The sequence below is a fragment of the Elephantulus edwardii genome, unplaced genomic scaffold (assembly GCF_000299155.1).
Source record: "Elephantulus edwardii isolate Elephantulus edwardi_28Jun2011 unplaced genomic scaffold, EleEdw1.0 scaffold00001, whole genome shotgun sequence".
Lineage (NCBI taxonomy): Eukaryota > Metazoa > Chordata > Mammalia > Macroscelidea > Macroscelididae > Elephantulus > Elephantulus edwardii.
Genome location: NW_006399751.1, coordinates 47,712,098 through 47,739,179, shown reverse-complemented (window position 1 = coordinate 47,739,179; position 27,082 = coordinate 47,712,098). Strand labels below are relative to the sequence as shown.

Sequence of the window (27,082 nt, the reverse complement as noted above, 5' to 3'; positions counted from 1 at the left end):
AACAGCTGAAGAGATTAAAAAAAAATTTTTTTTTAAAATACTGCATTAGAAAATGCACTACCATTTTAAGCAATCATTTCTAAGACTATGTATAATTTAATGACAAATTTATTATCTGAAATGAGATACAAACTCCATGGTAATAAATCAAGGAACAATATACTTCAATTGAATTTCATATTCAAATCTTAGAAATTCCAATATATCTAATCAAGGTAAGTCAATAAAGTTATTATTTATTTTTAATATAAATCTTTACACTGGCATGAAAGCCAGAAAAACAGATGGCTGTAAAGCTTCTGGGTAACACAAACCTTTCCCTTCTATTTATGCCTTTTTTATCCTCCACCACTTTTCTATTTTTGTAAAAATGCACAAGTTCCTAATTAATTGTCAAGTGTTTTTAAGTAGAAAAACAGTATCAAGAAACCCTTAGGTACCCACTACCTTCCATCTATACATTATCAACATTTTGTCATTCATAATTAAGTAATTTCCTACTCTTTTTACACTTCGTGCCCTAGCCCACCCTCTCTGTAAGTTTAAATAAAATCTCAGAAATTATTTCATCCTTAAATACTTCAGTATTTATCGCTAAGAGAATGGCTTTAAAACACAAAATAAAAATATTGTGACTTGTAACTACATCAACAATAATTCTTTAATCTCTTCTATTACTCAAATTATCCTCAATTTTCCCTGGTTGCCTGAGAAAAAAGTCTTAAATGACCAGTCTCATTCTTAAATATAGGATAGGTCAGTATTGTTTTTAGGGTCCACATGAATTTTACACATTTTTAAAAAGTATTGAATATGGTGAAACAAAGATTAATTTGGGTTTTACTGTGATTTATAGTCAATTGCGCTTTTTACAATGCTATACAAAAGTTTATGTATTTATTAGAAGTACATCAAGGTCTCTAGCCTCCAATAGCTATCAATTTTACCTAAAAACAAATGATAAAAGTGAAACCAGTATAGTGTTACAAAATATAAAAACCTAAAATTAGTCATATTATACAAGTCACAATAGGTAAGACTATTTGGAATCAGATAAAGGCAAAACAATATGCAATGGTTAGAATAATGCATAATTTGAATAAATATCCAACAAAACCCAATCAATTTCATGATTTTTAATTAAAAATAGAAATAAGTTATTTTTGTAGAATAGTTCAGAGAAAAAGCAAAAATTTATAAATAAAAAATTCAAATGTAATCATAATAAAGAGTAAAAGAAAATTATATTTCTCAGAAAGTTACCATCAGTTTTGTAGGGACTACAATAAATGAATGTGCTTTTCCTCCTAAAATTAGGGGTGTGTGTGTGTGTGTGTGTGTGTGTGTGTGTAAGTTCTCATAAAGCTAATATGGTAATCAGTTCCTGCTGTCAGGTACCCTCAAGTTGGCTCCACTGCATAGCAATCCTGTAAAGAGCAGAACAAAACTCTACCAGATCCTGTGCTATCACAAACTCTGCTGTGTTTAAGCTTAACTTGCAGTCACTGTGTCAATGCATCCTGGTTGAAGGTTTTCCTCTTTTTTAAATGAGTCTTCACTTTTCTAAGCATGAGATCCTTTTTCAGGCACTGGCCCCTCCTGATAATATGCCCAATATATGTGAGACAGTTTCATTATCTTAGCTTCTACGGAGCACTCTCTTTCAATTTCTTACAAGATGTGCTGGTTGGCAACTGTTTAAAAATATTCTACCTTAATGAGGTAAAAGTCAATACTACTTGTTTTTAATTTTCAGTTTAAAGAGCTCAGTCTTTATTTTTGTTCTGTGATTTTAGTGAAAGTTTGCAAAGAGATTGTATAACATTACAAAAGTTTGTATTTCTTGACTCGAAATCAACTTTATTTGTTTGTAAATTAATCTGGCTACAGTGAAAAGACCCTAAGTAGGACTAGACAGCTACTGTTAGGATTTAGGTCAGTAAAGAAGATTTGCAAATAACTAGAACCTAATTTGCATATTCTAATTTCAACAGAAGTCTTTGCTGTACAAGTCCAATCTATGTGCCAAAATCAGTGGCAGAATGCTTTTACGAAAGCCATTAGAAATCCTGATGAAAAACCCAGTATGATTTGTAAACCTTCACTCAAAAAAATTTTTAAAGAGCCATTAGAAAGCCTGACAGTTGGGCAATTATTCAACTAAATGGCCATTTTTAGATTCAAATTATTTATTTTTAGATCCAAGATGAGTTACTATCTTCTTATTTTCCTAATCTTTTGCCTAAGAAAGTCTATATAAACATTAAATGCTTAAAGATGAGCTACTGTGGCTGTCTAGTCAGCCGCCAATGCACAGTGACCACATGCACAAGTGAACAAAATGTTTTCCTGTCCTGCACCATCCCCATAGTTTAGTTACAGACTAGACTAGTATGATACAAAGGGTTTTCACTGGCTGATTTTTCTGAAATAGCTCTCTAGACCTTTCTTCCCATTTTGTCTCAGTCTGGAAGTTCTACCAAAACCTGTCCAGCATTTGAGCAGTATATACTCTCCACTGACAGACAGGTGATGGTATAGGAGGTGCCTTATCTAGGAATTCAACTCGGGACTCCTGTGTAGCATTCTACACTGACCATTCTACTGACCTTCAACTATTAAAATCACAGAATTAAGAATCAGAAGAAAGCTCAAAGATCAGTCTTAATGGGCAAGAAAGGTGGACCCATTACACCTAGTGTTACTTTGTCCAAGTTAATAAAGCAAAACAACACAGCAACAAATAGTAAATGCTTGAATAAAGATTAGAATTTAGTATTTCAGACTCCAAATTCCATAATTTTTCTGAGTCAGAATTAAAATTCAGGCAGTCCTCAGGATACCTAGAAGGAAAGGTTCCAGTCTCATTCAACAACAACAATAACAAAATGATTCCTAATAATGTGTTATTAAATGCTGGAGAGCTGATTCTGAGTCATAGAGGATCCATGACTGCAAGCAGAACTGCTCCAAGTGTCCAGAGATGTGACCTTTTAGAAGCAGATTGCTAGGCCTGACACCTCTGGGTAGATCTGAACCATTAATCTTTCTGTGTTAACCATCTGTACCCAGTAACAATACTGGCTTACATTTATTAAGCATCATTGTTTTATGTGGTTCATATATGCTGGCATAATTTATGACACTATTACAACTTTATGATGTAGGTACTATTATCATTCCAGATGAAGACATTGAGGGAGAGGATAATAAGCCCGAGATCACTGTTAGTAAAGAGCAGGCAGGATTAGTCAGAATTTGGTTTGTCTGGCTTCAGAACTTAAACATTTAATCACTACCTATATTGATATGTAATGAAACACAAAGTGTCACTAGAAGCTTGTAAAAGGCAGACTAAATCTGATCTGAGGAGATAAAGTGATTTAGGAAAGCATTCATTCTAAAGGCACTGAAGTTGAAGGCAAGATTATGACTTAAAATATGACTTAATCATAACTAAAAACAAATGAGAGGGCACTACAACTTTTAAAGTACACACTCATTAGATTACTATTTGTATTCTGGAAAGTAACTGAATGCAATACTTATAAAAAGGGTGATCAGTTAGGCAGCTCTGGTGGTAACGGGCTGTTTTCAGGAGGCAAGAGACTACGAGGCTTTGAGCAGCAGAGAAAGAGAAGGGTCATGAGTGGGCCTGTGAGAGCATAAAGGCATTAGTAACAACAAGCACCAGGGACCAGCTGTATACTGGTGGAATGGGGTTGAGAGATGAAAACTTTTATTGTTTAGAGATTTTTTTTGTCGGCTTTTTTTACTTGAGGGGTAAAGGAAAGGAATGCAACTGAAGCAGGAAGCAATGTTAGAAGGGGTTTCAGAAAAGAGGAAAAGGACTTCTTTTGCAGACTGAGTTTGAGGTGTCTATGAAACATCTATGTGAGATGAATAGCCAAGTCCAGTATTCAGGTATGAACTCAGACGAAAGTGCAGGGTATAAGTGAAATCATATAGGTAAAAGATGAAATAAAGTAGATGAACTCTTCTAAACAGAAAATATAGAATGAGAAAAGAGATCTCAGGACTTGAATATTTAATGGCTGGGCAGAAAGTCAGAAAAGGAAACAGAACAATGACCATAATGAATTAAAATTCTACATTTATACACATGCATTTCATTTAAAATTGGTACATAAGCAGCTAAATTTCATATATGTCAGATTGCTGACACATCTAAAGAGTACAATCTTGATATTAGTTTGAAAAACTGAATAAAATTCACATTACCTTATATACTTCACTAAAGCCACCTCTACCAAGCAGATGAAGTAACAGGTATCTTTCATTTAACGTTGGGTGATCTTTGAACCTTTAGGGGAGAAAAAATACGCAGTACATTAAAGTACACCACATAAATTCTTTCTCTATTAAGTTATACTCTTGCTATTCTATGTCTAGTGGTTTCTTTTTCAGTTCCTCTATGATTCATTTTGAACTGTTTCATATTCTTCTCCCCATCACTTCTCCACCTGTATGACTACCTTAAAATCTTTAGTGTTTACGAAGTTTAAATTTTATTGTTAAATATTCCAGTTCAATGACCAATTACAGCACTCCTACAAAGGCCTAGCAACCATTACATTACTATGAGCTTTAGAAATCTCCTATCTATTTGATAAGATTTATTCTCCTTGAAAAATATACACTGGCTAGGGGGTAAGGAGGAAAATGTGCAATAATGAACGAATGGAAATCTGCAAGTTTTTGCAAACTTTCATTGCAATCACAATAAAAGAATTATTTAAAAAAAAACACAACAACAATAGGGGAGCTCTGGTGGCCTAGTGGCAAGAAGCTGCACTGCAATCCCAGAGATATGTGGTTCGAATCCACCAGATGCTCTGCCGGAAAAGGAGGGGCAATCTCCTCCTGTACCTGTCGGATCTGATTTGACGGTGCACACACAAAAAATAAAATAAAAAAACAAAACAAAACAATAAACAAACCACACAGACTATTACGATAATGGAACCAAACTAAACTCTGAACCATCACTGCCATGGTTAATGTGCACTTACAGCAATACTCCAGCAAGTTTCCCAAACAGTACATCTACCCATCTTTCTCCTAAGGGATGGATTCAAATAGCTAGCTTTTGGTAAGCAGTTTAATATGCAGGCACCAGGGTTCCTGTATCTAGTTAATATTTATTGTACTTAACATATATTAAACACTTAGATCAATTTCTCAGGTCAGCCTATAAAGTAGGTTGGGCCACAATCTTTATTTTAAACATGGGAGAGCAAAGAGATTAAATTAAATAGCCTGTCCAAGGTCAATGGTTAGTATATGGTAGGACTTTAGCAAAAAAAGTGGTTCCAAACTATGTACGTTCAACCATAACCAAAGTCAATGAAAGCTTTACTTCCAGATGCAAAATGGCATTAACTTTTATTTTTTCTGCTAGAAACCAACAGATTATAGCTTTGAAAATTTATGCTTTTTTAAATAACTTCTAAGACTTAATATGAAATATGATTAGTTTTAAGGCACAATGCAAAGCTTTAACAATTTTTATCAATTAAACTACCACAAATATGTCTGAATATAACCCACCAGCTAATTTTAAATTAATTCTGGCTTTAAAAAAATATTTTTAATTGGCAAAATTTAGGCTATTCTGTATACTCTGAGATGTGATTATATTTCATTTACTTCATATATTGGAGCAATCTATTTATAAATTATACATACATAACAGACTCTTCCAATCAAGATACTCACATACGACAGCAGGAATTAACCACCTTCCTTTTGGACACATATTAATGAGTCAAGAGGCTTGAAATTAAATGACCAATCTTAAAGCTAACCTGTACACTATTACCATTCCTTCGTACCCACTGCTTTGCTTTGTTTCTATCTTCTCCATAAAGCTAAGTTTAAACTACGTGCCAGCTTATAGGTATTTTCCATTCTCTGAGCATCTTGTATCTATAGCACTCATTTAAATACAATAAGAACAATACTAAAGGTCTGCTCTCATGGAGTGGACATTCTAATGGAAGATGATAAATAACAAATGGCTGTGGGCAGTAGGAGTGGATAATTCCAGACAGAGTGATAAATGCTATGAAAAAGCAGGATAAGGGTATAGAAAGAGGGAATGAAATGCAGCAGGAGAGGAAGTTTAGATAGGGTGGCTTAGGGATGGTCTGTCTAGTGTCCATGTCTAATAAAATAAGGTCACTTGGACTGTTAGAGAAGCAGCATTCCAGACAAAGTAAATGGACACAAAGCCCTAAGACAGCACCACCTTTGGTACGTTCAAGGTCAATGTGCCAAGAGCACATAAGCAAAAGTATGACAGAGAAAAAGAGTAGGTGAAGTGGCCAGGGACTTCCCAGTCATGGAAAAGATTTTAGATTATATTTTCTTAAGTGTGATGGGAAGTAATTGGAGTAATTTGAGGAGGTAGTGGCTTTTTAACTTTTTTTTTTTACTGGATTACAGTGGCTTCTGTGGCTGCGTGAAAAACTGTAAAAGCAAGAGACAACAAACTTAACAGTAAAGAGATTATTTTGTTGATTAAAGAGAATAATTTATAATGACTGAGGCACAGTAATTTATGTAAAGTCTATCTGTCCTCTAAAAAAATACTGTACTTAAGGATCTCCATAATTTAAGAGCAACAACAACAAAATACTTCAAAAAGTAATATGAAAGTATGAAACACAAATAATGACTCACTGTGAATTATCTTCATTATTTATCCTCTTAAGTTCTCGAATGTGAAGATTTCGGACTCTTTCCAAACGTTCAAGTTCTGCCTGGATTTCTGCCTCTTCCTGAAAATTAAGAGAGGTTCTATAACAAGCTCAATTTATTTCATATATATAAAAAAAGACATTTTTTTACTCATGCCATCAATTTTTAGATGGGAAGAATTATATTATATAATATGATGATATGATATGATATTATAAAGCACTGAATTAAAAAAACTAAAGTGCTCCTTTCAATACCTATGAGATAGAAAGAGGTAAAGCAAAAGCCTATTTAAAGGAACCATTCTCCACATAAAAATCTAATTGAGATGCTGCATTTTATTCTGCATTACAAGAAACCTGTTTTACTATGTCTTAATGAAAATGACTGCAAGGACTCCAACACCGACATAGAGCTCACAATGAGTTGAAAACTTCTGGTCTACCCCAATTTTAATGTAAGAGGAAATAATACATTTGTACAAATCAATGACAAAAATGAAATGAAGATATTTTGTAATAGCTGAAAGAAGGAAAGAATACAGAATTGTTCATTATTCCTAATCTCTTAGAATACATAAAACATACAATCTGACAATTTCACGTAAATCCTAATATTTTAAGGGAGACAGTAAAAATTTTATGGGGTGCTGTAGTAGATTCTGTTATCAAGGCATAGCTAGGTAAATCTTAAATTTACTTAAACACTGTGAAATATGTATTCTGTATTTATCTTCCCTCAGTATTCTTAGATCTTCTCTTTATTATTTTAATTGTAATTTGAACGAAAATTTACAAAGCAAACCAGTTTTTAATTCAATCATGGATATATTGCTTTTTGTAACTTTAATTAAAATACTCACAATGTAATTGCACTTCACCTGCTTGCTCCTTATAACCCTCACTTTCACTAATTCATTTAGCCTATCCTTCCTGCTCTCTAAGAGTCTCATCTCTTTTTGTTTCATGTGGTTATTCTGAGGATTGAGTACCTCTCTGGTGTGAACAGACATCTTTAAAGGCCTGTCTATGAACGTTCAGACAGCTTTGCTACATGTCATACTCGATGTCACCTAACAACAACAACAACATTAAAAGTTGAGCCACAGAGGAGAATTCATTGTAGGTTCAAAGAGTGAGAGCCAGAATTTTTAATTTTTTCAACTAAACATTTAAACAAATTAACAAATGCAATCACTCCTATCACATACATATACAATTTATCTTTGATTTGTTCAATATAAATTTGAGCAGTACTGATGGATATAAACCATCCATATTTAAGTAGAGAAATACTCAATTATGTGTATTCAATTCAATTACAAATTTAGACCACATGAAGTTTGTCATCTCTTAATATAGCATTTAAATATTTCACTAGTTCCTTCTCCACTTTTCTTTCACTGAGGGCTTTTTTTTTAAAAAAAAAAAAAATCTTTTATATAAAAAATTAACTATTCTGATATTTACTTTAAAAGGTAAGTATTATATATAACTTATTATAACACACACATATACACACGGGATATAAAGTTGATTACACTCTAAGGCTTAAACTAAAAGGGATATTCTAAGTATTATAAGAAAAAACGAATTCAATATGACCCAAGACCATTTTTAGTAGTTTAAAATGAAATTCAACTACTACTTGTTGCAGAGTTACTTAATGTAGATTGGGCACTAAGGTGACAAATAGAAACTGTCAAAATACTTTTAAATAGGGAGCTCTGGTGGTCTAGTGGCAAGAAGCTGCACTGCAATCTCAAAGGCACTCGGTCTGAATCCACTGGATGCTCTTCTGGAGAAGGAGTGGCAATCTCCTCCTGTATCAGTGGATCTGATTCAATGGTACACACAAAAAAATGTAAAAAATTTAAAAAACCAGATTTAAATGGAGAAAAGACTTTCCAGAATTTATTTGGAGATTTTTCAGGAATGTATTCAATAGTTTTAATTCAACTGAAATGTCGTTCATTTAATGTGGTTTAAGTCACAAATCTTGCTAGTCTTAATGAGAAAAGAAAAATAATAACATTCTAGGAGATTTACTAATAGAAGATTCCTTAAAAAGAAAATAATTCAAAATTTTGGAGCAATAATTTTAAAACACACTTACTTATCTTAAGAAATATAATATATTAGTTTTAGTTACATACACAGAAAACAAAACTAGTAACAAATGTATGTGCCAAGTATAAATGAATTTTAACTCTTTTTACATATGCAACTCAGAAAACAGTAACCTTTTATCTTTAAGATGATTAATGTTTGCTGCCTTAAATCTGCTATTAATTTGATTCTTAAAAATGTAGAAAACTATTAAACATTTGGCAGGATCTGAAATTTCAGTATGATAAAATTTTAAAGTGTCTATTAAAATATAAGCTGAAATTCTTGTATTAAATTTCACTTGAAATTATGGCATGGGGAAATATCATTTTACCACTGAATTTGGAGAAGTTAAATTTTATTGAGTCATAAAATACAGACTTATGCAATTCAACTAGATTGCTCTATTATTTTGTACCTTTTGATATTCTTCAGATGTCTATACAACAGTAGCAACTATCACAAAAACAAGTAGTAAAATAAAATGTATTTTTCGATCAGTAAATTTAAGAAAGGATTTTTCCTCCTCTACAGAACACTGCAAATGCATCCTACAAAATCTTAAAAAGTAAAAGCACATGCAAGCTCTCTATTTTGAATAAGTGTGATACTGGGGAGAGAAGACCAGGGAGGACAGAAGAGGTAGAGAAACAAATTCTAATCCTATGTATTTAAGAAGAAATGTCTAGGAATGAAATAGAACTCAGCCTTATATACCTAATACCCACTCTGTGAGCAAGCTGATTCTGACTCTTTACAAAAACACCGTCTTCTGTTTCTCCTGAAAAATGGCTGGCAGGTACAGACCACTGACCCTCTGGTTAGCAGCTGAATTCATCACTAGGCTAGGCTAACAGGTATCCTTATACACATAAAGACACAAATATTTCATAGCCAGTGCAAAATATTTACAACTTCCATTTTACAATTTAATGTTTATCCCATAATATCTATCTTGAACTTTAAAATAAAAAGTGACTTCTAAGGGCAAAGTTATTTTGAGCAGTAAGACAGTCACTTGCTACTGAGTCAGTTTCCACTCACAGTGACCCGCGCATCAGGTTTCCCAGGCTGTGAACTGCTGTGATAGGCTAATGCCTGGCCTTTGGATTAGCGGCACAACTGGCTACTGACTGCCACCGGGCTCCTTAAGCTGCAAGCAATTTCTTTCAAATGTTCCCAATTGTAGGGTAATTGTTTTGTACTTTTGGTACAAAAGTCTAGAAGACAGAAGACTCAACAACTAATTTTTCTTTGGTCCAGCTAATTTCCAAAGATCTACCTTGCAGTCAGGAGCTCTGGTGGCACTGTGCTGAAGGCATTCTGTTATGAGCCTAAAGGTTAGCAGTTTGAACCCACCAGATCTCTGAGAAGAAAGATACAGTGTGCTCCCATCAAGATTTCAAGATTAAGAAACCTTGTTCCACAGGGTTACTATGAGTCACAGTCAACTCAGTGGCAGTAGGCTAATCTTGTGGACTATTATATTTGACTTGGTACTAACCTCTGAGGCATCACTCAGAATTAAGCTTGTTCAGAGCTAGAAGGACCTAGGTTTACAAGTGATCTGAATTCATTATGGAATGGAATCTTAAAAGTTACAACAAAAATAGAACAGATTACTAGAGTAAAAGGGAGGCAATCTAGCCAGCTTAAACTATGCTTACTGAGAATACCGATCTGATCCTTGATCATTATTCACTAGCTGAGCAGTTAAGTTAAATCAAGGAAGGGCTAGAAGAAACGGAGAGATAAATTACACTTCTGGAAATAAACTTGTTTTGCCAGGCAATTATAATAGTGAAGGAATGTAAGAACAGACTGTATTAAAGAAAGAGACTTACTGTACATACAATACAAAGACAAGCCTATTTTGTGTTTTAAAAAAAGAAAGAAGTGTCACTCTCATATTCTAAGTTACTTAAAAGGATCCAGGTCATAAAAACAAACAGATTTCAATACTGTCTCATCAGTTAAGTGACTGGGGATGGGAGAGATAAACATGTCTATGTCACAGCAAGCAATTTTTGGCACAGAAATGCATCCTCTATAAATTCAAGTATCTCCTGACAACCTTTTTTTTTCTTTCTTCATTTTCTTAGCTAAAATCTTTAAGTGAAAAGAAGTTACAGCAATATAGAATCTCCATAAAATGTCAAGTTAAAACAGCGAGGTAGATTTGCAGAGTTTTTGAAGCATTTTGAATATAGCATTTCAAAAACTGAAGTTCATTTGATTGTTATGAGGTTATATAAATACAACATTTACCCATTCAACTGTTGTTCAGGTACACAATTTAGTAAAAATGTGATTAAAAAGATGGAGTACATAGGCAGTAGAGCTATGAATCTTAGGCAACTATAAAATTTATCATATGTAAACCCAGTAACATTCCTTGTGAGAAAAACGAGACACAGTAGCTTAAAGTTAGGCTACACCTTAACCAACACCAAAAAAATTCCATTTCCAAGAACTGCGTCTCTACAACTTGGAAATATTTTCACAAATCATTCTCAACTTGCCAATTATCTTTAAAGATTGGTAAAAGGAAGTTAGTTTTGTACAGCTTATTGTGAAAGGGGGGGGGGAAGCACATAGCCTAGAATGCTATTCAAAAGCATCCTAATATTACTTGGCTTTTAGATATATGAATATCTATCCCCCAAGGCCTAAAATTCAGGTCCTCAAATAAGTTTTAATACTATAAACGGTAATTATATTCTAAAAATTTATCTACAGGGAAGGGAAAGTTACAATTAATAAAAGCTCCATTAAAAACAAATGGTCAGAAAAAGTAGTATAGAAATATAAGGACTGAGAAAATTACTACTAACTTACATGAAAATTATCATTTATAAATGCCTCCACTGCAACACCTCCATGATTCATCTTCAAGGATATGGACATGTACAGCTAAGCACAACTGATAACAGTGCATCTAAATTCCAAAATCAATCTCCATAATAGTCTATGTGTTTCCTACTGCCAAAGGGGCCCTTTAGAGTAGTGAGAGAAGATCTTCACCCTGGAACTCACAGTGTCCCTTTTCAGCAGTAAGTAGCTAAGAGAATACACCATCCCCTTTTCCTTATGAATCAGGGTGAAGTCTCTCTCAGGGAGGAGTGATAGGGAATGGCAAAGGGCACACTGACAAAGGAGCTTAATCAGAACTGGCTTTGACAAGCACTGTGGCAATTGGACAATTAAAACAGACTTTCAAGGGGGAGGGAAAAGAACAACGAGCTGGGGAGGAGGGTAGAGAAAATAGTGCAACAATGAATGAATGAATGAAAACCCCAAATCTCTGTAAATGTTCATTAAAATTAATAAAATTTAGTAATTAAAAAAGAATGCCTCCAGATTATTTCTATCATAAGCTTCTGTTAAATATGAACAGGTCATAAAAGTCAATGAAAAGGAAACAATAATAAACAAACCAGAAGACTCTACCCAGATAAAGCAGGTACTATTACTCCATAATCATAATTTTCTTTGAATGATTATACAGAGTGAGAAAGGGAATAAGAGGAAAACAAGGGCAAAATAGGAAGTCCTGAATTGTCCCCGTCCCCCCCCCACTGCACATATGCTCCCTTCACTCTCATTCCAGTCACTGACTAATATAACTGGGTGGGGTTTCATTCTGTTGTACACACAGGGTTGCTATGAGTCTGAGCTGATGAAATGGCACCTATATCTTTGGGTTCTGCATCCTTCATTTCACTGGGAGAAAGGAGGGTTTCAATCTTTCTTCAATATTGTTACATTTGTTGTCTAAATTGGCGCAGACTCAGATCAACCTTATACAGAACACAGTAAAATGTTGCCCATCCTGTGTCATCTATGATTGGTGGTATGTCAGAACCTAATCAGAGCCCCTAAATGGGACCTAATGTTCAAGGTTTCTGTTGGTTCTCCAGTCTAGTTAAAGAAAATAATACACAAATAAATCTGTCTTTCTAGCAGTAAAAAAACTAACTGGGAAAATAAAAATACTTATTATACTTCTTGAAATAATTTTAGCTATTGTGTTTCAGTAAATCTCCAGGTGTCACACACTATCCAAGGTGCTGATAACTAAGCTTTGTCACATACAGATAGGGTTGTCCAGTGTTTCTCCCATCTTTTTGTTAATATTTTTCTGGACGTTGGATTTAAAGCACTTTGAAATAAAGACAGGTAAGAATTTCTAGCCATATTTCTAGCCAAAACTAAGAGTACTGTTTTCTACCTTGTCATTCTATGCATATAAATGACACGCACTTACAGCTCTGACTGAGAAGATACTAGCAGTTAAGCGTTTTATTTTTTGGGGGGGAAGGTGGTGGTGGTGTTGGTAAAATGATTTCTGGACTGAACTTACAAATCTAACTAAACTCTAATCTAGCTGATGAATAACAAGACTTCTAAAGTTCTTTCCAAATGTGTTTTATTCTCTTGCCTATACAGTTGGGATTAACAGTGAGTACTAAGGAAAACACTTTACCTGTAAATATTTATTTTGGTAACTGGACATCACCTACTACTACTATGAAGTTAAGGCATAGGACTATAGATAGAGAAATACAGGGCCAAGAATATGCTTTCTGGGTCCCTAATGAGAATGGTTATTGTTTTCAGGTGTTGATGAGTCGGAATCGACCCACAGCTGAACCTCCCGTGGGTTTTTTCAGAGGTAGTAAATCATGCAGGAGAGATTGCTGATCCTTCTCCCGCAGAGTAGCTGGTGAACTCAGCCTGCAACCCTTTGGGTTGCAGCACAGCTTATTACCACTAAGCCACCTGAGCTCCCCTTATATGAGTGGAAGGTAGAATAATAACACTGGGAGTTATTTCTACCTACAGCTAAGCTCCATGTCTTCTCAGTGTAGTCATCTTTTTATTCAACTTACTTTTGAAATGGACGTAGGAAGAAGGACAAATATCAAAGTTAGCATTCCAACACTCTTTTTGGCACTTTTCTTGCCCTTACATACAAGTAAGTCTAACAGCTCATAACATTCCTCCTAGACAGAGGCTTAATAGTGACTTTTCCTAATATATGACATTTTACTAGAATGCCACTAAAAACTACAGTCTAATAGACAATCAATTTGGTGGCTTGAGAAGAACTCACAAAAGATTTCTTCTAGTTATGAATATAGTTAGTATAGAAAGGTGAACATAAAGATTCAGAGATTAAGCCCTGTAAGCGCTATACTGGTAACTGTTTTCATATGCTTACTAAAACCTAAATTGATGTGAAGAGTCAAATATGCAACTTCACTTTGTGGTAGTACTAAGTAAGGCCTGAATAAATAAATGAAGTGATCATGATATTCTAGAAAGAAAAATCACAAGGGATATCAAATTTCAAGAATATTTGGGATCTATTCACCTAAAACCAATGCCCTGTATTCTCCACTGTTCAAAAGGCTTGTAGACAATCCATTATCTTCCATTTCAACTAGCTGCATGGTCCACTGTGAAGGATTGAGTAAAGAGCTGTGTACTTGTTCTTGACCTGTAAAGATTTCATCATGGAAGATTAATACTGATGCTGCTGCTGCCTGATACTGGTTGTTTCTCTTTGCAGGTGCCAATATCGATCAGAAAACGGGATTTCAGTGGCAGGGTTGTTGCTATACTGTTATCTCTTCAGAACGGAGGCACAAGGAGAGATGAATGCCACATCGCAAGGAGCAAAGGAGAGAGAGAGAAAGAAATGGTGTCAGGTAGCATGTTGGATGTGATTTTTGTTTTAGTAGACTGAGATGACTGTAAATTGTTTAGCTGATCCCTTCGGTCTGCAAAGACACATTTGTGTTGCTGTTGATGAGTTTGGAGGAATTCTGTTCCAATTACAAATTGGTAGTTTTTTTCCCAATAAAACGTCTGCCATTCACAACTTCTCACTCTCTCACATACACACCTGCACACAAACTCACACATCATAGCCAGGCCCTATTGCATTATGCTGTTTCATACCAAGACAGCAACCTTCCACAGTGCATTTTATCCAATGAATCATACACTTAAACTCAAGATGACAAAACTCAAAAACTAACAAAAAGTAACATAAGCTGTTCATTTAATAAACATCAGTAACAGCAGTGGTGAGGTAGAGTTTATTGATCCTAAAACTTTCTCTAACTTTTGTTTCCATAATAGTAAAAAAGGGTACTATGATTGGTAATGTGCTTTAAGTTTATTATGACGATAGAGAGAAATGATTGTTCAAAGACTTTTAAAGTTATTTTAGTGCTGATTTAGTAACAAACATTGGAAAGCACATTCAGATCCTTCAACTTCAAATAAATGGTATGAACTACATAAACAACAACCTGCTGCAGCTTTCCTAATCATAAAGAATAAATGCTTCCCTGTACTAGAATTTATCAAAGACTAGTATCAAAATGGAACAATAAAAGCAAACCCATATATATGGTGTGTTATGTTCTTTTTTTTTAAAAAATTAATTTTAATAGACATTGACAAAGGTTTTGGATTTCCATTCATTCACTGCCGCACCTCTCTCCCTGCCCACCCCTCCCCACCAGTTCGCTCCCCTCTCCAAAAAGGGGAAAAAATTCCTTCATTAGTATACAATTCCCCCATTCCTTCCCCCCACCCCGAGTACACTTCCCTATGCAATCTTAATTCTGGGTTCCTGTGCTAACCATAATACTCAATCATATATCACCTCTGACCTGTTTTTCCCTCATCTGTTTCAATATAATATATATAATTTATCTAGTTTTTTCTGTCATACCCCAACCCTGATGTCAGACCCATTCTACAACAGTGGCACCATGCAGTGTTTGTCCCTTTGTGACTGACATATTTCACTCAGCATAATGTCCTCCAGGGTCAACCACTTTGAATAATATTGCATGAGTTCCTTGTTTTTCAATGCAGCGTAGTATTCCATTGTGTGAATATACCACAGCTTCCCTATCTATTCGTTTGTTGATGAGCCCTTAGGTTACTTCCAACTCTTTGCTATTGTAAACAAAGCTGCAATAAACATGGGTGTGCGTATATCTGTTTGGATGGCAGACATGGTCTCTCTGGGGTATATTTCCAGTAATGGGATTGCTGGGTCAAATGGAATCTCTATTTGCAATTTTTTGAGAAATCGCCACACCGCATTCCACAATGGTTGCACCAGGTGTGTTATGGTCTTTCAATCCACAGGTGGCAAGTGCTTGAAAGGAATAAAACAGTGTAAAGATTTGAAACAAGTCCCTTTGTAATGATGACTCTGTATATTTTCTATGCATTTTAGTATATAGTTTTATGACATGAAATCTTTAAAAAGTAAAATTCTATTAAGAATATTGATAGTTTTTATTTAAGGAAAAAAGTGTAGTTTTCCTTCAAATATAAACTTAAGAGTAAAAAATCAATGTATGCATTAGCTAGTAATATGGAAATATTCTAGATACAGTAGTCATCAATAAAACTCCTAAAGAAGGCAATATTTAACAGAATTAAGAGAATGTGCATATGGGCAAAATTGGTAATTACCTTCAAACTGCTCTCTCTTATCTGCAACGAACATGAAAGGCCATGCTTCCCAAAAGATTTAAGGATAAAGCAAATCCCACCAGTATTCTCAGAGAACTGATAAGAAAGGTTTAAGTGAATTAATCTTCTGAATACACAAAGAATCATTCAATGGTATAGCCATATACACAGGAGTAAAGTCCATTCTGGCTTTGTCATATATTAACTGTATTATTTCAGAAAAAGATATAGACTTTGGCATTCAAGGAGTTAACAAAAATATTCACTTAAGAATGGCTAAAATGTTAAAGTACTTCAAATGAAGTCTATAAAATATATTGGTTATATAATTCTTCTGAAACTGGAACTTAAATCACACTTCTATCAGCCATGATGTGGAAATATTTAGAGAATGAGCAAGCCCAAAACAAACCCCCTAATACACTCAGCTCAAAGGGTCTCCCTAAGATCATTCAAAATTCTTATCTTTAGTCATATTTGAGTGCATTTTATTTAGTATGAGGGAAATTATATGCTAAAATGGAAATCCTGGGGGTATATCCCCTGCAAATGCCAAGGTTTACTGTTAACATTCTGAGGTTTAGTAATCACATCTATAATGCATGGATAATACTTGACTCAAAATAGTACATCTCTTTACTGCAATTTAGTAAGTGTGTTTATAAATTTCACTTACTGCATACACTAATATTAAATAAAACAGTAAAGATTTATATATTTATTGTTGATGTAATTTAAAACGTGATCCTGGAGAATGATTTTTTTTTTTTTTTAATTTTACAAGATAGAACTTGTCCTTAACTAAGTTTACATTAACTTTTCGGTGATAACTAGCAATGTCAAAGGGAGCTCTGGTGGTCTAGTAGGTTCAGAGATGGGCTGCCAACCTAAATATATGTGGTTCAAATTCACCACTGCTCTGTGGGAGAACAAAGGGCAATCTTCTCTCATGTGCTATACAGTCTCTGAAAACCCACGGGAGGATCAGCTATGAACCAGTTCCAAATGGATGGCAATGAATCTGAGAGTTTTTGAGCATCATTTATTAATTACCTTTAGAAGTTTCTATCCCACTCTCATTACTTAATCATCCTTCAACTTTGTTATCAAACAATATGAGCTGACCTCTGGTATTTTTCAGTGTAGATCACAAGTATTTATTTTTTCAGTGTTTATTATTTATTCAATGTTATATACACATTTTCATATTTAAATCTACCTATCTAATTACAAAGAACTCTAGTGGTGGCCTAGCGGTAAGGAACTATGCTGCCAACCCAAAGGCATGTGGTTTGAATCCACCAATTGCTCCATGGGACAAAGATGGGCAATCTCCTCCTGTATGATTTACAGCTTCTAAAAACCCACAAGGTCAGCTATAGCATATAACAATAACTCTCAATTATAAGGATGACTGACATTCCAAAATACATGTATGTCATAAATGATCCATTCCAAGAAAAAGTAAACATATTTTTAGTCCCCATGTCCATAAAGCATGAGCTTCCACAATCCTTCATTGCTAACAAATTTTACGTACAATTCTGCTTAACTTTAGGGGTTTGCTCAAGAGAGTGTGAGCAAGAGTCCTGTGCTAATGCAGGATTATGCTTGAATACAAATATAAAGCCCTAAACTTACATAGACCAGAAATTTAAATTTCCTGTACAGGTTATATGACATCGAGTTCAGATCCAGCCTAGGCATGAGCTATATATTTACAAGTTAGGGTACAGTTTATCTCAGTTAATAAACCCAGTAGAGGAAATTGATTAAGAGGTGATAGCATCTTTTCTCATGACTTAAGCTCCTTTGCTGTTAGAAGTCTGTCCCACTGACAAAGTCATTTTTGTATAAAATGAATTATGCTTTTAAAAATAATACTGAGCCATTCTTTTTATCTAAAAAATGCAGAATGCTGAAAGCCATAAACAGGTTTTAAGGTGTTGTTGTTATGTGCCGTCGAGTCGCTTGCGACTCATAGCGACCCTATGTACAATAGCCCTAAACCGTGCTCTATCCTATGCCAATCTCATTGCCCCTGACAAACCCATCCCGAGTACCCCAGTCACTGAATCAATCCACTTCATAGAGGGTCTTCCCCTCCTGTGCTGTCCCTCCACTCTACCCAGCATGATGTCCCTCTCCAAAGACCCGTCTCTCCTGACAACATGTCCAAAGTATGTCAGACGAAGCCCCAGAATCCTTGCCTCCAAGGAGCAGCTTGGTTTAATCCTCTCTATGATGAATCTGTTTGTTTTCTTGGCAGTCCATGGTACATTCAATACTCTTCTCCAGCACCACAGCTCAAAGGCGTCAATTCTCCTTCTATCCTCCCTAGTCATTGTCCAACTCTCTGATGCATAACTAGTGATTGCAAAAACCATGGCCCGTATCAGGCGGACCTTAGTCTCCTGAGAGACACTGTTGCTCTTGAGTATTTTGGAGAGGTCCCTAACCACAGACTTTCCCATCGCAATATGTTTTTTTATTTCCTGGCTACTGGTGCCAAGAGTGTTGACCGTGGAGCCGAGCAAACTGAAGCTATGAACAATCTCAATCTCTTCGCCATCCATCCTGATGCTACCGATTGGTCCAGTGGTGAGAATTTTTGTATGGAAGCAAATATTTGGACTGCAGATTTACAGTGGTCAAGAAAGTACAATAAATTGCACTGATGGACATGGATCTTTTACCACTCCTGTTTTCACCATCACAAGTCTTGTCACTTTTCAGCTCTACCATTGAAGAGATGCAACTCCTTTGCCATATACCTTGCTCTGGTCAATCAGAAGTAAGCAGATATGAAGCAAGTGGAAAGTTGGCAAAGGATATGGACTTTACAGGACTACTTTTTAAATTATGGTTTTACAATGTCAAACAACTTAATTTTAAAAACATGTACCATTCCTAATGTTTTGACTGTACAACTCAAAATTTAATACCCAGACGGAAGCAGGAAAATGTTATTTGTGTTCTAAGGTGACATGCTTGATCACTTTTTTCCTCTGTAGATTATCACTATCAACTTTCTTTATTAAGTATTCACTCTTTTCAAGAGAATGGGAGAACTCAAGATGTACGAGTATGTTTCAGCATCAATTTATCCATTCACCCAATGTTTTCATTATGGCAGTCAAAAAATAGTTATGTTGTAAATTGGTTAAGAAGACAAAATTAGAAATCTAAAACTTTTCAGTAAACTTGATAAAAGCCAAATTAAAAAAAAAAAAATAAAAAAGGGGGCAGCTTTAAAAAGAAAGATTTAAGTACAGAAAACACCAAGAAGAGGCTAATTTAGAGGTTAGAAGAGTAAGTGTGGTATTCTAGAAGAGATTATAAATGTTTTAGAATACTTCGCTTTAGAAAACAGAAAAGCTAAAAATAAAATCACCACACACACAGAAGTGTTTCACAGAAATAAAGCATCTTCATTAAGTATCAGGAAAAGTCTTTTCTCCTTATCTCCCTTCAAGGAGGAAGGTCTGTCCTTTTAGGAATGTAACTTTCTAATAAATTTACCATTACTATTTACTCTTTAAAAAAAAAAAGTACCAGGAAAGCTTTAAAAATAAGTCAGCCACCAACTATACTCCTCTGAAGTCTTTTCAAAAGTATTTCTCACAATTAAAATACTCAATTCCCAATTTGTTAATAGCTTTGTAACTCCAGATTTAATAGAAAAGGTTTAATAAAGTAAAAGCATACATGTATAATGTCAAGTTTGTTATTGTATATGTAAATAATGTCTCTGAAGTAAAAATTTCAAGTATATACTTAGTTGCAGCGTCACTAAATAGATTACATGGTATCCTGTCACAAAAGGCTGGTTGCAAACAACCTTTATACTGGTGCAAAAATGGTTTTCACTTAGCTACTAGTGTCAAGGTTGGTGGTTTGAACCCAATCAATGGTGCCAGAGGCAAAAAATCTGCAATCTGCTTCCATAAAGATTAGGGCCTAGAAAGCCCTATGGAGTAGTTAGCTCGATTCTGTAACATATGGAGTCTCTCCATTAAGCAAAATTTGCTCAATGACAACAGGTTTTGATTATGTAGGTTATCTTAAGCATAGGTTCCTGTGAGTTTACTGTAAAAACATTTTAAATAGACAAACTCCTGTGACACATTCTGTATTACAGAATTCCCTTCTCCTTGCTATAAAGTTCCATTACAGTTATATCTTTAATAGACTGAAGGTGACATGTAGCTGAGGTTGAATCTTTTCTGAGTAGAGGCTAGCAGATGTGTCACAGTAAAGAACACAAAGACAAATGAAAGCTGCTTAGGAAGAAAAGCCTCACAACCCACTTCAACACCACTGAAAATCTTATGAAGTACAGTTCCATTAAGATACACAAGGTCACCATGAGTCAGAATCAAATTGATGGCAAGGGGTTTTCAGCGATGTGTGCTTAATTAAACAGATGGGTTTTTAATGTTGTTTTGTTTCCTATAATTCAGTATATTGCTAAAACTGAAACAAAACATCACCTAGTTAGTAGCTACTACCAAAATGGATTCCTCTGTTCTGCCTTCTTCTACCCAAAGAGATGACTTCAATTCAATTACCAACTCAATTTTAGCTTTAACTCAATCTATTAAAAAATGTTTAAGCAATGTGACAGACAGAATAAAAATTGAGTCAAGGAATTTTATAAGTTTGTCAGTATCTCTATTTTCAGGGGTAAAATCAACTGTTATTATTTCGTGAAATAGTTTGAACTAAGACCTAGAAGAACAATAGACTGATTACAGTTTCAGAGTTTTCAAAGTATGAAGCTATGCCTTATAAAAATTTGCTTTAATAATACAAAGCCATGTTTTTCTAAATTACATCCCTTTACTATAACCTACTACTGATGATTCATGGCTCTTCAAAATGTTCTCAAGTATATACTATGATCAAAACATTTTATCAATCATCCAACAGCTTAAAGAGTTAAGTTAGAGAAATAAGTGTTTATCTATAATTTATTATGAAATGGACATAAACAACACATAAGATTGTATTTGATTTTAATACAGCATGTTTTAAACCACAAACTGGTATTTAAACAGTTATCGAGAGATCCCCTGGAGGTCTCCCAATAATCACCTTTCAGTATTTTAAGTTGCCACAGAGTAAAAGAATGTAATTTTAATATGTTTAATATAAAATTACATTAAGATATTCAGCACATTTTTTTTAGAGGTCTGAAGTTTTCCATTTAGAATCTGTCTTTTTAATAAGTATTTCAAACAATTCTTCACAACCTCTAGTAACAAATTAGGCAACAATGCAACAATATGCCACATGCTTTGCATACCTTTTTAAGATGTCCAAGTCGAAGTTTGAAAATTTCTTCCTGTTCATGATACTCTGCCAAAGTCAACCTGTCAAAAAGGAAATTGTAATTCTAGATATAAAGATTAAAATTATTTTTTATTACCAACCAGTAAAATGGATAAAATTAGCCAAGTAGAAATAGTAAAATACTGACAACTTTTAATGTAAAATAGAAAAGCCAAGTATTATTTAAGAAATTCTATACAGTACTTTTGCTACTTAGAGATGAAACAACTAGCTAACTCATGAAATAAAAAAAAACTACTGAATACAATGTGTCAAGTAACAGGAATTCTGCTCTGTCTAGTGGTAAGGAGTTGCGCAGCCAACTGAGAGGCAAGTGGTTCGAATCCACCAGATGTTCTGTGGGGGAAAGATGAGAAATCTGTGCAATTTACAATCTCTGAAAACCTGCTGCACAGTCAGCTATGAGTCAATTTCAACTTGCTTGCACACAGTAACAGTAACACACTATGTGTCAAGTAATAAGCTCATTCCTAAGTGTAGGGCATAAATCAAGACATTTCTCCTTACATTTTAGTCTGAGCTTAGAATTCTGTAGTGGGGGACAGGAGGTAGACAACCAATTCAGTAAAGAATTAAGATAACAGCAAGTACTAATTGCTATCAAGAAAGGGGGGGGAAGAATAATGTGATAATGAATGACTATATTAGTTTATTTTAGGGGTAGTATTAGGTAGGTGGTCTTTATGATCCAAAAGACAATCAATAGAAAACTTGGGGAGATATATCCCAGACATGGTTTTACAGCAAGCACAAAGATATGAATGGTGGTAACTTGCACAGGATTTAAGAGGAAAACAATGTAAGTATTACTTAAGAGTGTAGCCAAAGGGACTTTAAAAAGGAGGTGAGTTCATCAAGGACCAGATCATGTACAGGCTTGCAAGGAAAGTAAAAAATTTGTATTTTACTCTGAGAGTAAAAGGAATTCATGGCAAAAGAAATCAGTCCAGTGTAAGCACTGTTGGTTTTTTTTTTTTTTTTTTTTTTTTAAAAAAAAAAACCAACAAAAACCCACAAAGAATAATGTTAATTCCAATTAAATAAAGATATCTTAATAATTTTCCTTTCAGTCTGTTAGGAATGAATCATCAAGATAAATGCTAAAACTATACCCAAGACAAAATTTTACCTCAAATTATTAGAGACATAAATAGACATGACTATTTTTTAATCTTGGAACTGCTTATGGCTTTTTCATTAAATTTTCAAATATTTTTATAAATTAGAAAAAGAATTAAAATATTTGTAGAGCTCTATCAAGACAAGGGAACTCTGGTAGCCTAGTGATAAAAAGCTACATTGTCCATGAGGTTCGAATCTACCAGCAGCTTCACAGAAGAAATGTGATAATCTCTTGCAGTACACTGTCTCTAAAAACTTCCTGCAGAGTCAGCTATGAAATCAGTTTCTACTTTATGGCAAACAATAACACAACAAGACAAACACTAAGGAAAAAAATGATTTTGTACTTATAAAGAAAAAAAAATCATTCCCCCAAAAAAGAAATTCCACGTCATATTCTTATTTTGAAAAAATTACTCTTATCCAAGATATCATATGCCCATCTTCTTTCACCTAAAATATATTGAGGGCATTTAGTTAAATCATAATTCAGATAACTTATATATATTTGGTTCATTTATCTCAACATACTTGTATGTATTACTTTCCTTTAATGAGATGTAACATTTATTAACTTTAAAAAAGTTTTCTGAGGAAACAAAAATATTCCAACACATTCAGCACACAGAGAAGGATAGGTTAATTTCCTGGTCTTGGTAAGGAGTACTATGCCTTGAAATGTACAAAGAGTTGTTATTTAAGCAGTGAACCCAACACAGGCAATGTGAGACAGCATTTTTTTACAAGCAAGAGGAGGAGGAGGAAAAAGCAGAAAGCACCAGTAGATAATGGGAGCAAGGAAACACGTAAAAGGTTATAAATGCCAAAGACAGTGAGATCCAGAAGGGGCCCACTGGCAGAACTAGTGGCAACTCTGGAGCCAGGCCTAGCTACTGGCTAGTGATAGGTGGTAGGAACAAAAGAAACCTGTTCTATTGAAGGGGTTAAAAGGTGTCTATCCTCAGAGGTCTAAAAGGTGCAAAGAGCTGTCCTCTTTGAAAATATGAGACTCTGCCTACACTCATCCTGATCTTAATTCTGAGCTGAATCCTGCTGATCCTAATCTTGAGTCATACTCTGCTCCTGAAAAAAAAATCACTCAAAGTGTGGTTACCAAAATATGTGGCCACTGCAATGAATTACTAAATCTAACAATGAAGTAGAGTGTGCTGTAGGAGAGTTGGTTAGTATTGATAAAGTTTGGAGAGGAGAGGTAATGTTTATTCTCTACATCATAGTGATTATCTTGAGCTGATCTTAATTTTTCATTACTTATTTTGCAAATATTAGTACTATAAATAGTATTATTACACTATTACTATACAGGTACTGGTACTAATACTATCACAATCATTTTATACCAGTATTTCTTTTTCCCTATGGTTGTTTTTGAGATTTTTTTTTTTCCTTTTGATTTTTGTTTCCTGAAATTTCACTGATGTATCTAAGGTAAGTACTTTCATTTATCCTGCTTGGGATTTGCTGGGCTTCTTGAATCTATAAACCAATCCTCTCCATTTGTTCCAAATTCTCAATTTCTAATCTTCAAATATTGCTCCATGTTTTCAACATTTTTAATAATAATAATAATAGCAAAGGAAATAAAAGTGGTAGAAATTTCCTTACTTTTTATCTTAAATTCTAAAACCATGTGTTTAAAGAATAAAGGTAAATTCAAAGTTATTTTCAGACAAATAAAAGCTGAGAGCCATCATTACCAGCAGACTCATACTGAAAGAGAAATTCTAAAATATATTTATTGATTTAAGTAAAATGATTTCCAATATAAGATTGGAGAAAAAGAGAGGGAAAACAAACAAAAAAATACAGTGTAAATGTAGGTCAAGACTACACTAACACAGACTTGTAGTCCATACAGAGTTGGTACCTCTCTGGCAGTTCAAATTCACTAGGGGCAATTCAAGGAGAAACATGAATGATTATTTTCCTAGGTAGGTTAGAGCTTCCCAAACTCTGCTGGAGGACGAGCTAGCTTTGAGTTGGTTTTGACTTGACGGCAATGAGTTTTGAGGTTTTATAAGTGGATGTATGCTGTTGTTAGGTGCTGTCGAGTACAAACTATAGCAACAGTATGAACAACAATTCTGAATCTTTTCCTCTCCTGTGCCATCCTCACATTTTCTGACACTGCAGAGCCCACAGTGACAGTCACATGTCAATCCACGTTGCTGAGGGTCTTTTCCTTCTTCACTGACCACCTTTCCAAGACTGATGTCCTTCTCCAAGGAACAGCCACTTCTAGCAAAGCAACATGCTCGAAGTATGTGAGGTGAAGTACCTTTGCCTTCCAGGAGCACTCTGGCTGTACTTTCTCCAAGACATTTCTATCTGTTCATTTGGCACACCATGGGATGGATGTTCACCCCTAGAGTTAAGCAATTTCTCAAGTAGATTTTTTTTCCCTCCAAGTAGATGTTTAAACACACATGCAGGAAAAAAGAATCAAGTAACAGAAATTGATTAATTAAAAAAACCTAAACTTTAAAAAGGGATCAAATTGGAAATGATAGAAAGCACAGAGACCGGATTTAAACTTTAATACATAAATAATTACATGGATTTAAAATTACTTAAATCTTCCAATAAAAAATTTTAGACAGATTTTTTTTTTAATTTTTTTATTTTATTTTATTATTTTGCGTGTATGTACTGTCAAATCAGATCTGACTGGTACAGGACAGATTTTTTTTTTTTTAAAGTCAACTATGCTGAATAAGAAATGTAATGCTTTCTGGAGCTCTGGTGGCCTAGTGGCAAGAAGCTGCACTACAGTCTGAGAGAGGCAAGGTTCAAATCTACCAGATGCTCTGCAGAAGGAGGGGTAATCTTCCTCCTGAACCAGTCAGGGCCGATTTGACAGTACACACACACAAAATATAATGAAATAAAAAATTTTTTTTTAAAAAAAAAAGTAATGCTTTCTAAAATACATTCTTGATTTAAAATTGGGGAAAAATGGGACATCCAGAATGTCATTAATATAAAAGTTTGTTGTTGTTGCTACAGTAAAATACTCCATGCTTACTTTGTTAGGATTGCTGACAACTTCTAGAGATATAATAATTAAACAAAACATTTACTCTGAATAATTAGTTTTGTCTAAAATGACAAACTACTACCTAAAAAAATCTACCAACAAAAATTATAGCTAACTAGCTGTAACTATTATCTTGTGCAAGATAATAAGACTACATAAAATGGTGAGGTAAATTTTGGATAAAGAGATAAAAAGAATGAAAAAGGGTCTTTAAGAGGGTAGACTTTATCTTGAAAGTTTCAAGATAACTTCATCTAATCACTTTATTCTAGATACTGTTATAAGTGTACATGATTAATTCACTAAATTTCATTACTTCACTTTATCCTTTAAACACTAAGATAAAGTTTCTTTCACAAGTATGGAGCCTGGGGTAGGAAGCTACAACTATCTGACACCAAAACCTAAACTCTTTAATAGCAATAACTTTATTTTCTATGTTAATTTCTTGATGTGCCAGCCAGCAAGACTAGCTTTCATGAACAACTAACTCACATCCATCATGCTGGTTCCAACTTACAGCATGCCTCCACTGGGCTTCAGAGGCTGTTACAAATACCATCTTTATCATTCAGAAGGAGCTGGTGAATTCAAACCACTAGAGATACACTCATGGTTAGCAACACAACACCCTACAAACAACACCACTACAGCTCCCTTATTTTAGTTTTAAAAAATTACTCAAACTTTACTAAAAAGGAATCAGAAGTACTTCCCCCCATCTAAAAGTTTTAGCTGCATAAAAACTGCTACACCATATCATTTTACAGCAGTATCATTGGAGTTAGTGCTTAGCCAACATATAATAGATTAGAAATGAAATAGGACTCTTAATTTTTAATCTGCAGGTAGGGCTGTTAGTATTTTGGGAGACAAGAAGAAAGCAAAACATGTAACAAGCTAGAAACAGTCTACTTAAAAATACAATGGGAATTAAAATAAATGCTTATATCCTGTAATATAGGGAATACTTTTTATATATGAGCAATTGTGCAAGATAGTAAGACTACATAAAATGGTGAGGTAAATTTTGGATAAAGAGATTAAAGGAATGAAAAATTTTGCTATTTTGACTGGGGTGAAATGATATCTCATAGTTGTTTTAATTTGCATCTCTCTTAGGGCTAGGGATTTTGAGCATTTCTTCATGTATTTGTTAGCCATCTGAATGTCGTCTTCGGTGAAGTGCCTGTTCATATCCTGTGCC

At 34.4% G+C, this 27,082-nt stretch overlaps 1 protein-coding gene across 1 annotated transcript in view; it reads right to left on the bottom strand.

Annotated features, from left to right (window-relative positions):
• TLK1 (tousled-like kinase 1) overlaps positions 1-27,082 on the bottom strand; it is a 184,212-nt gene that overhangs the window by 12,529 nt on the left and 144,601 nt on the right. The window contains exons 12-14 of the mRNA XM_006878849.1: positions 21,649-21,715; positions 6,706-6,803; positions 4,243-4,324 (exon numbers count right to left, since the gene is read on the bottom strand). Coding sequence (XP_006878911.1) covers positions 4,243-4,324; positions 6,706-6,803; positions 21,649-21,715 — 247 coding nt within the window. The remainder of the gene's footprint in view (positions 1-4,242; positions 4,325-6,705; positions 6,804-21,648; positions 21,716-27,082) is intronic.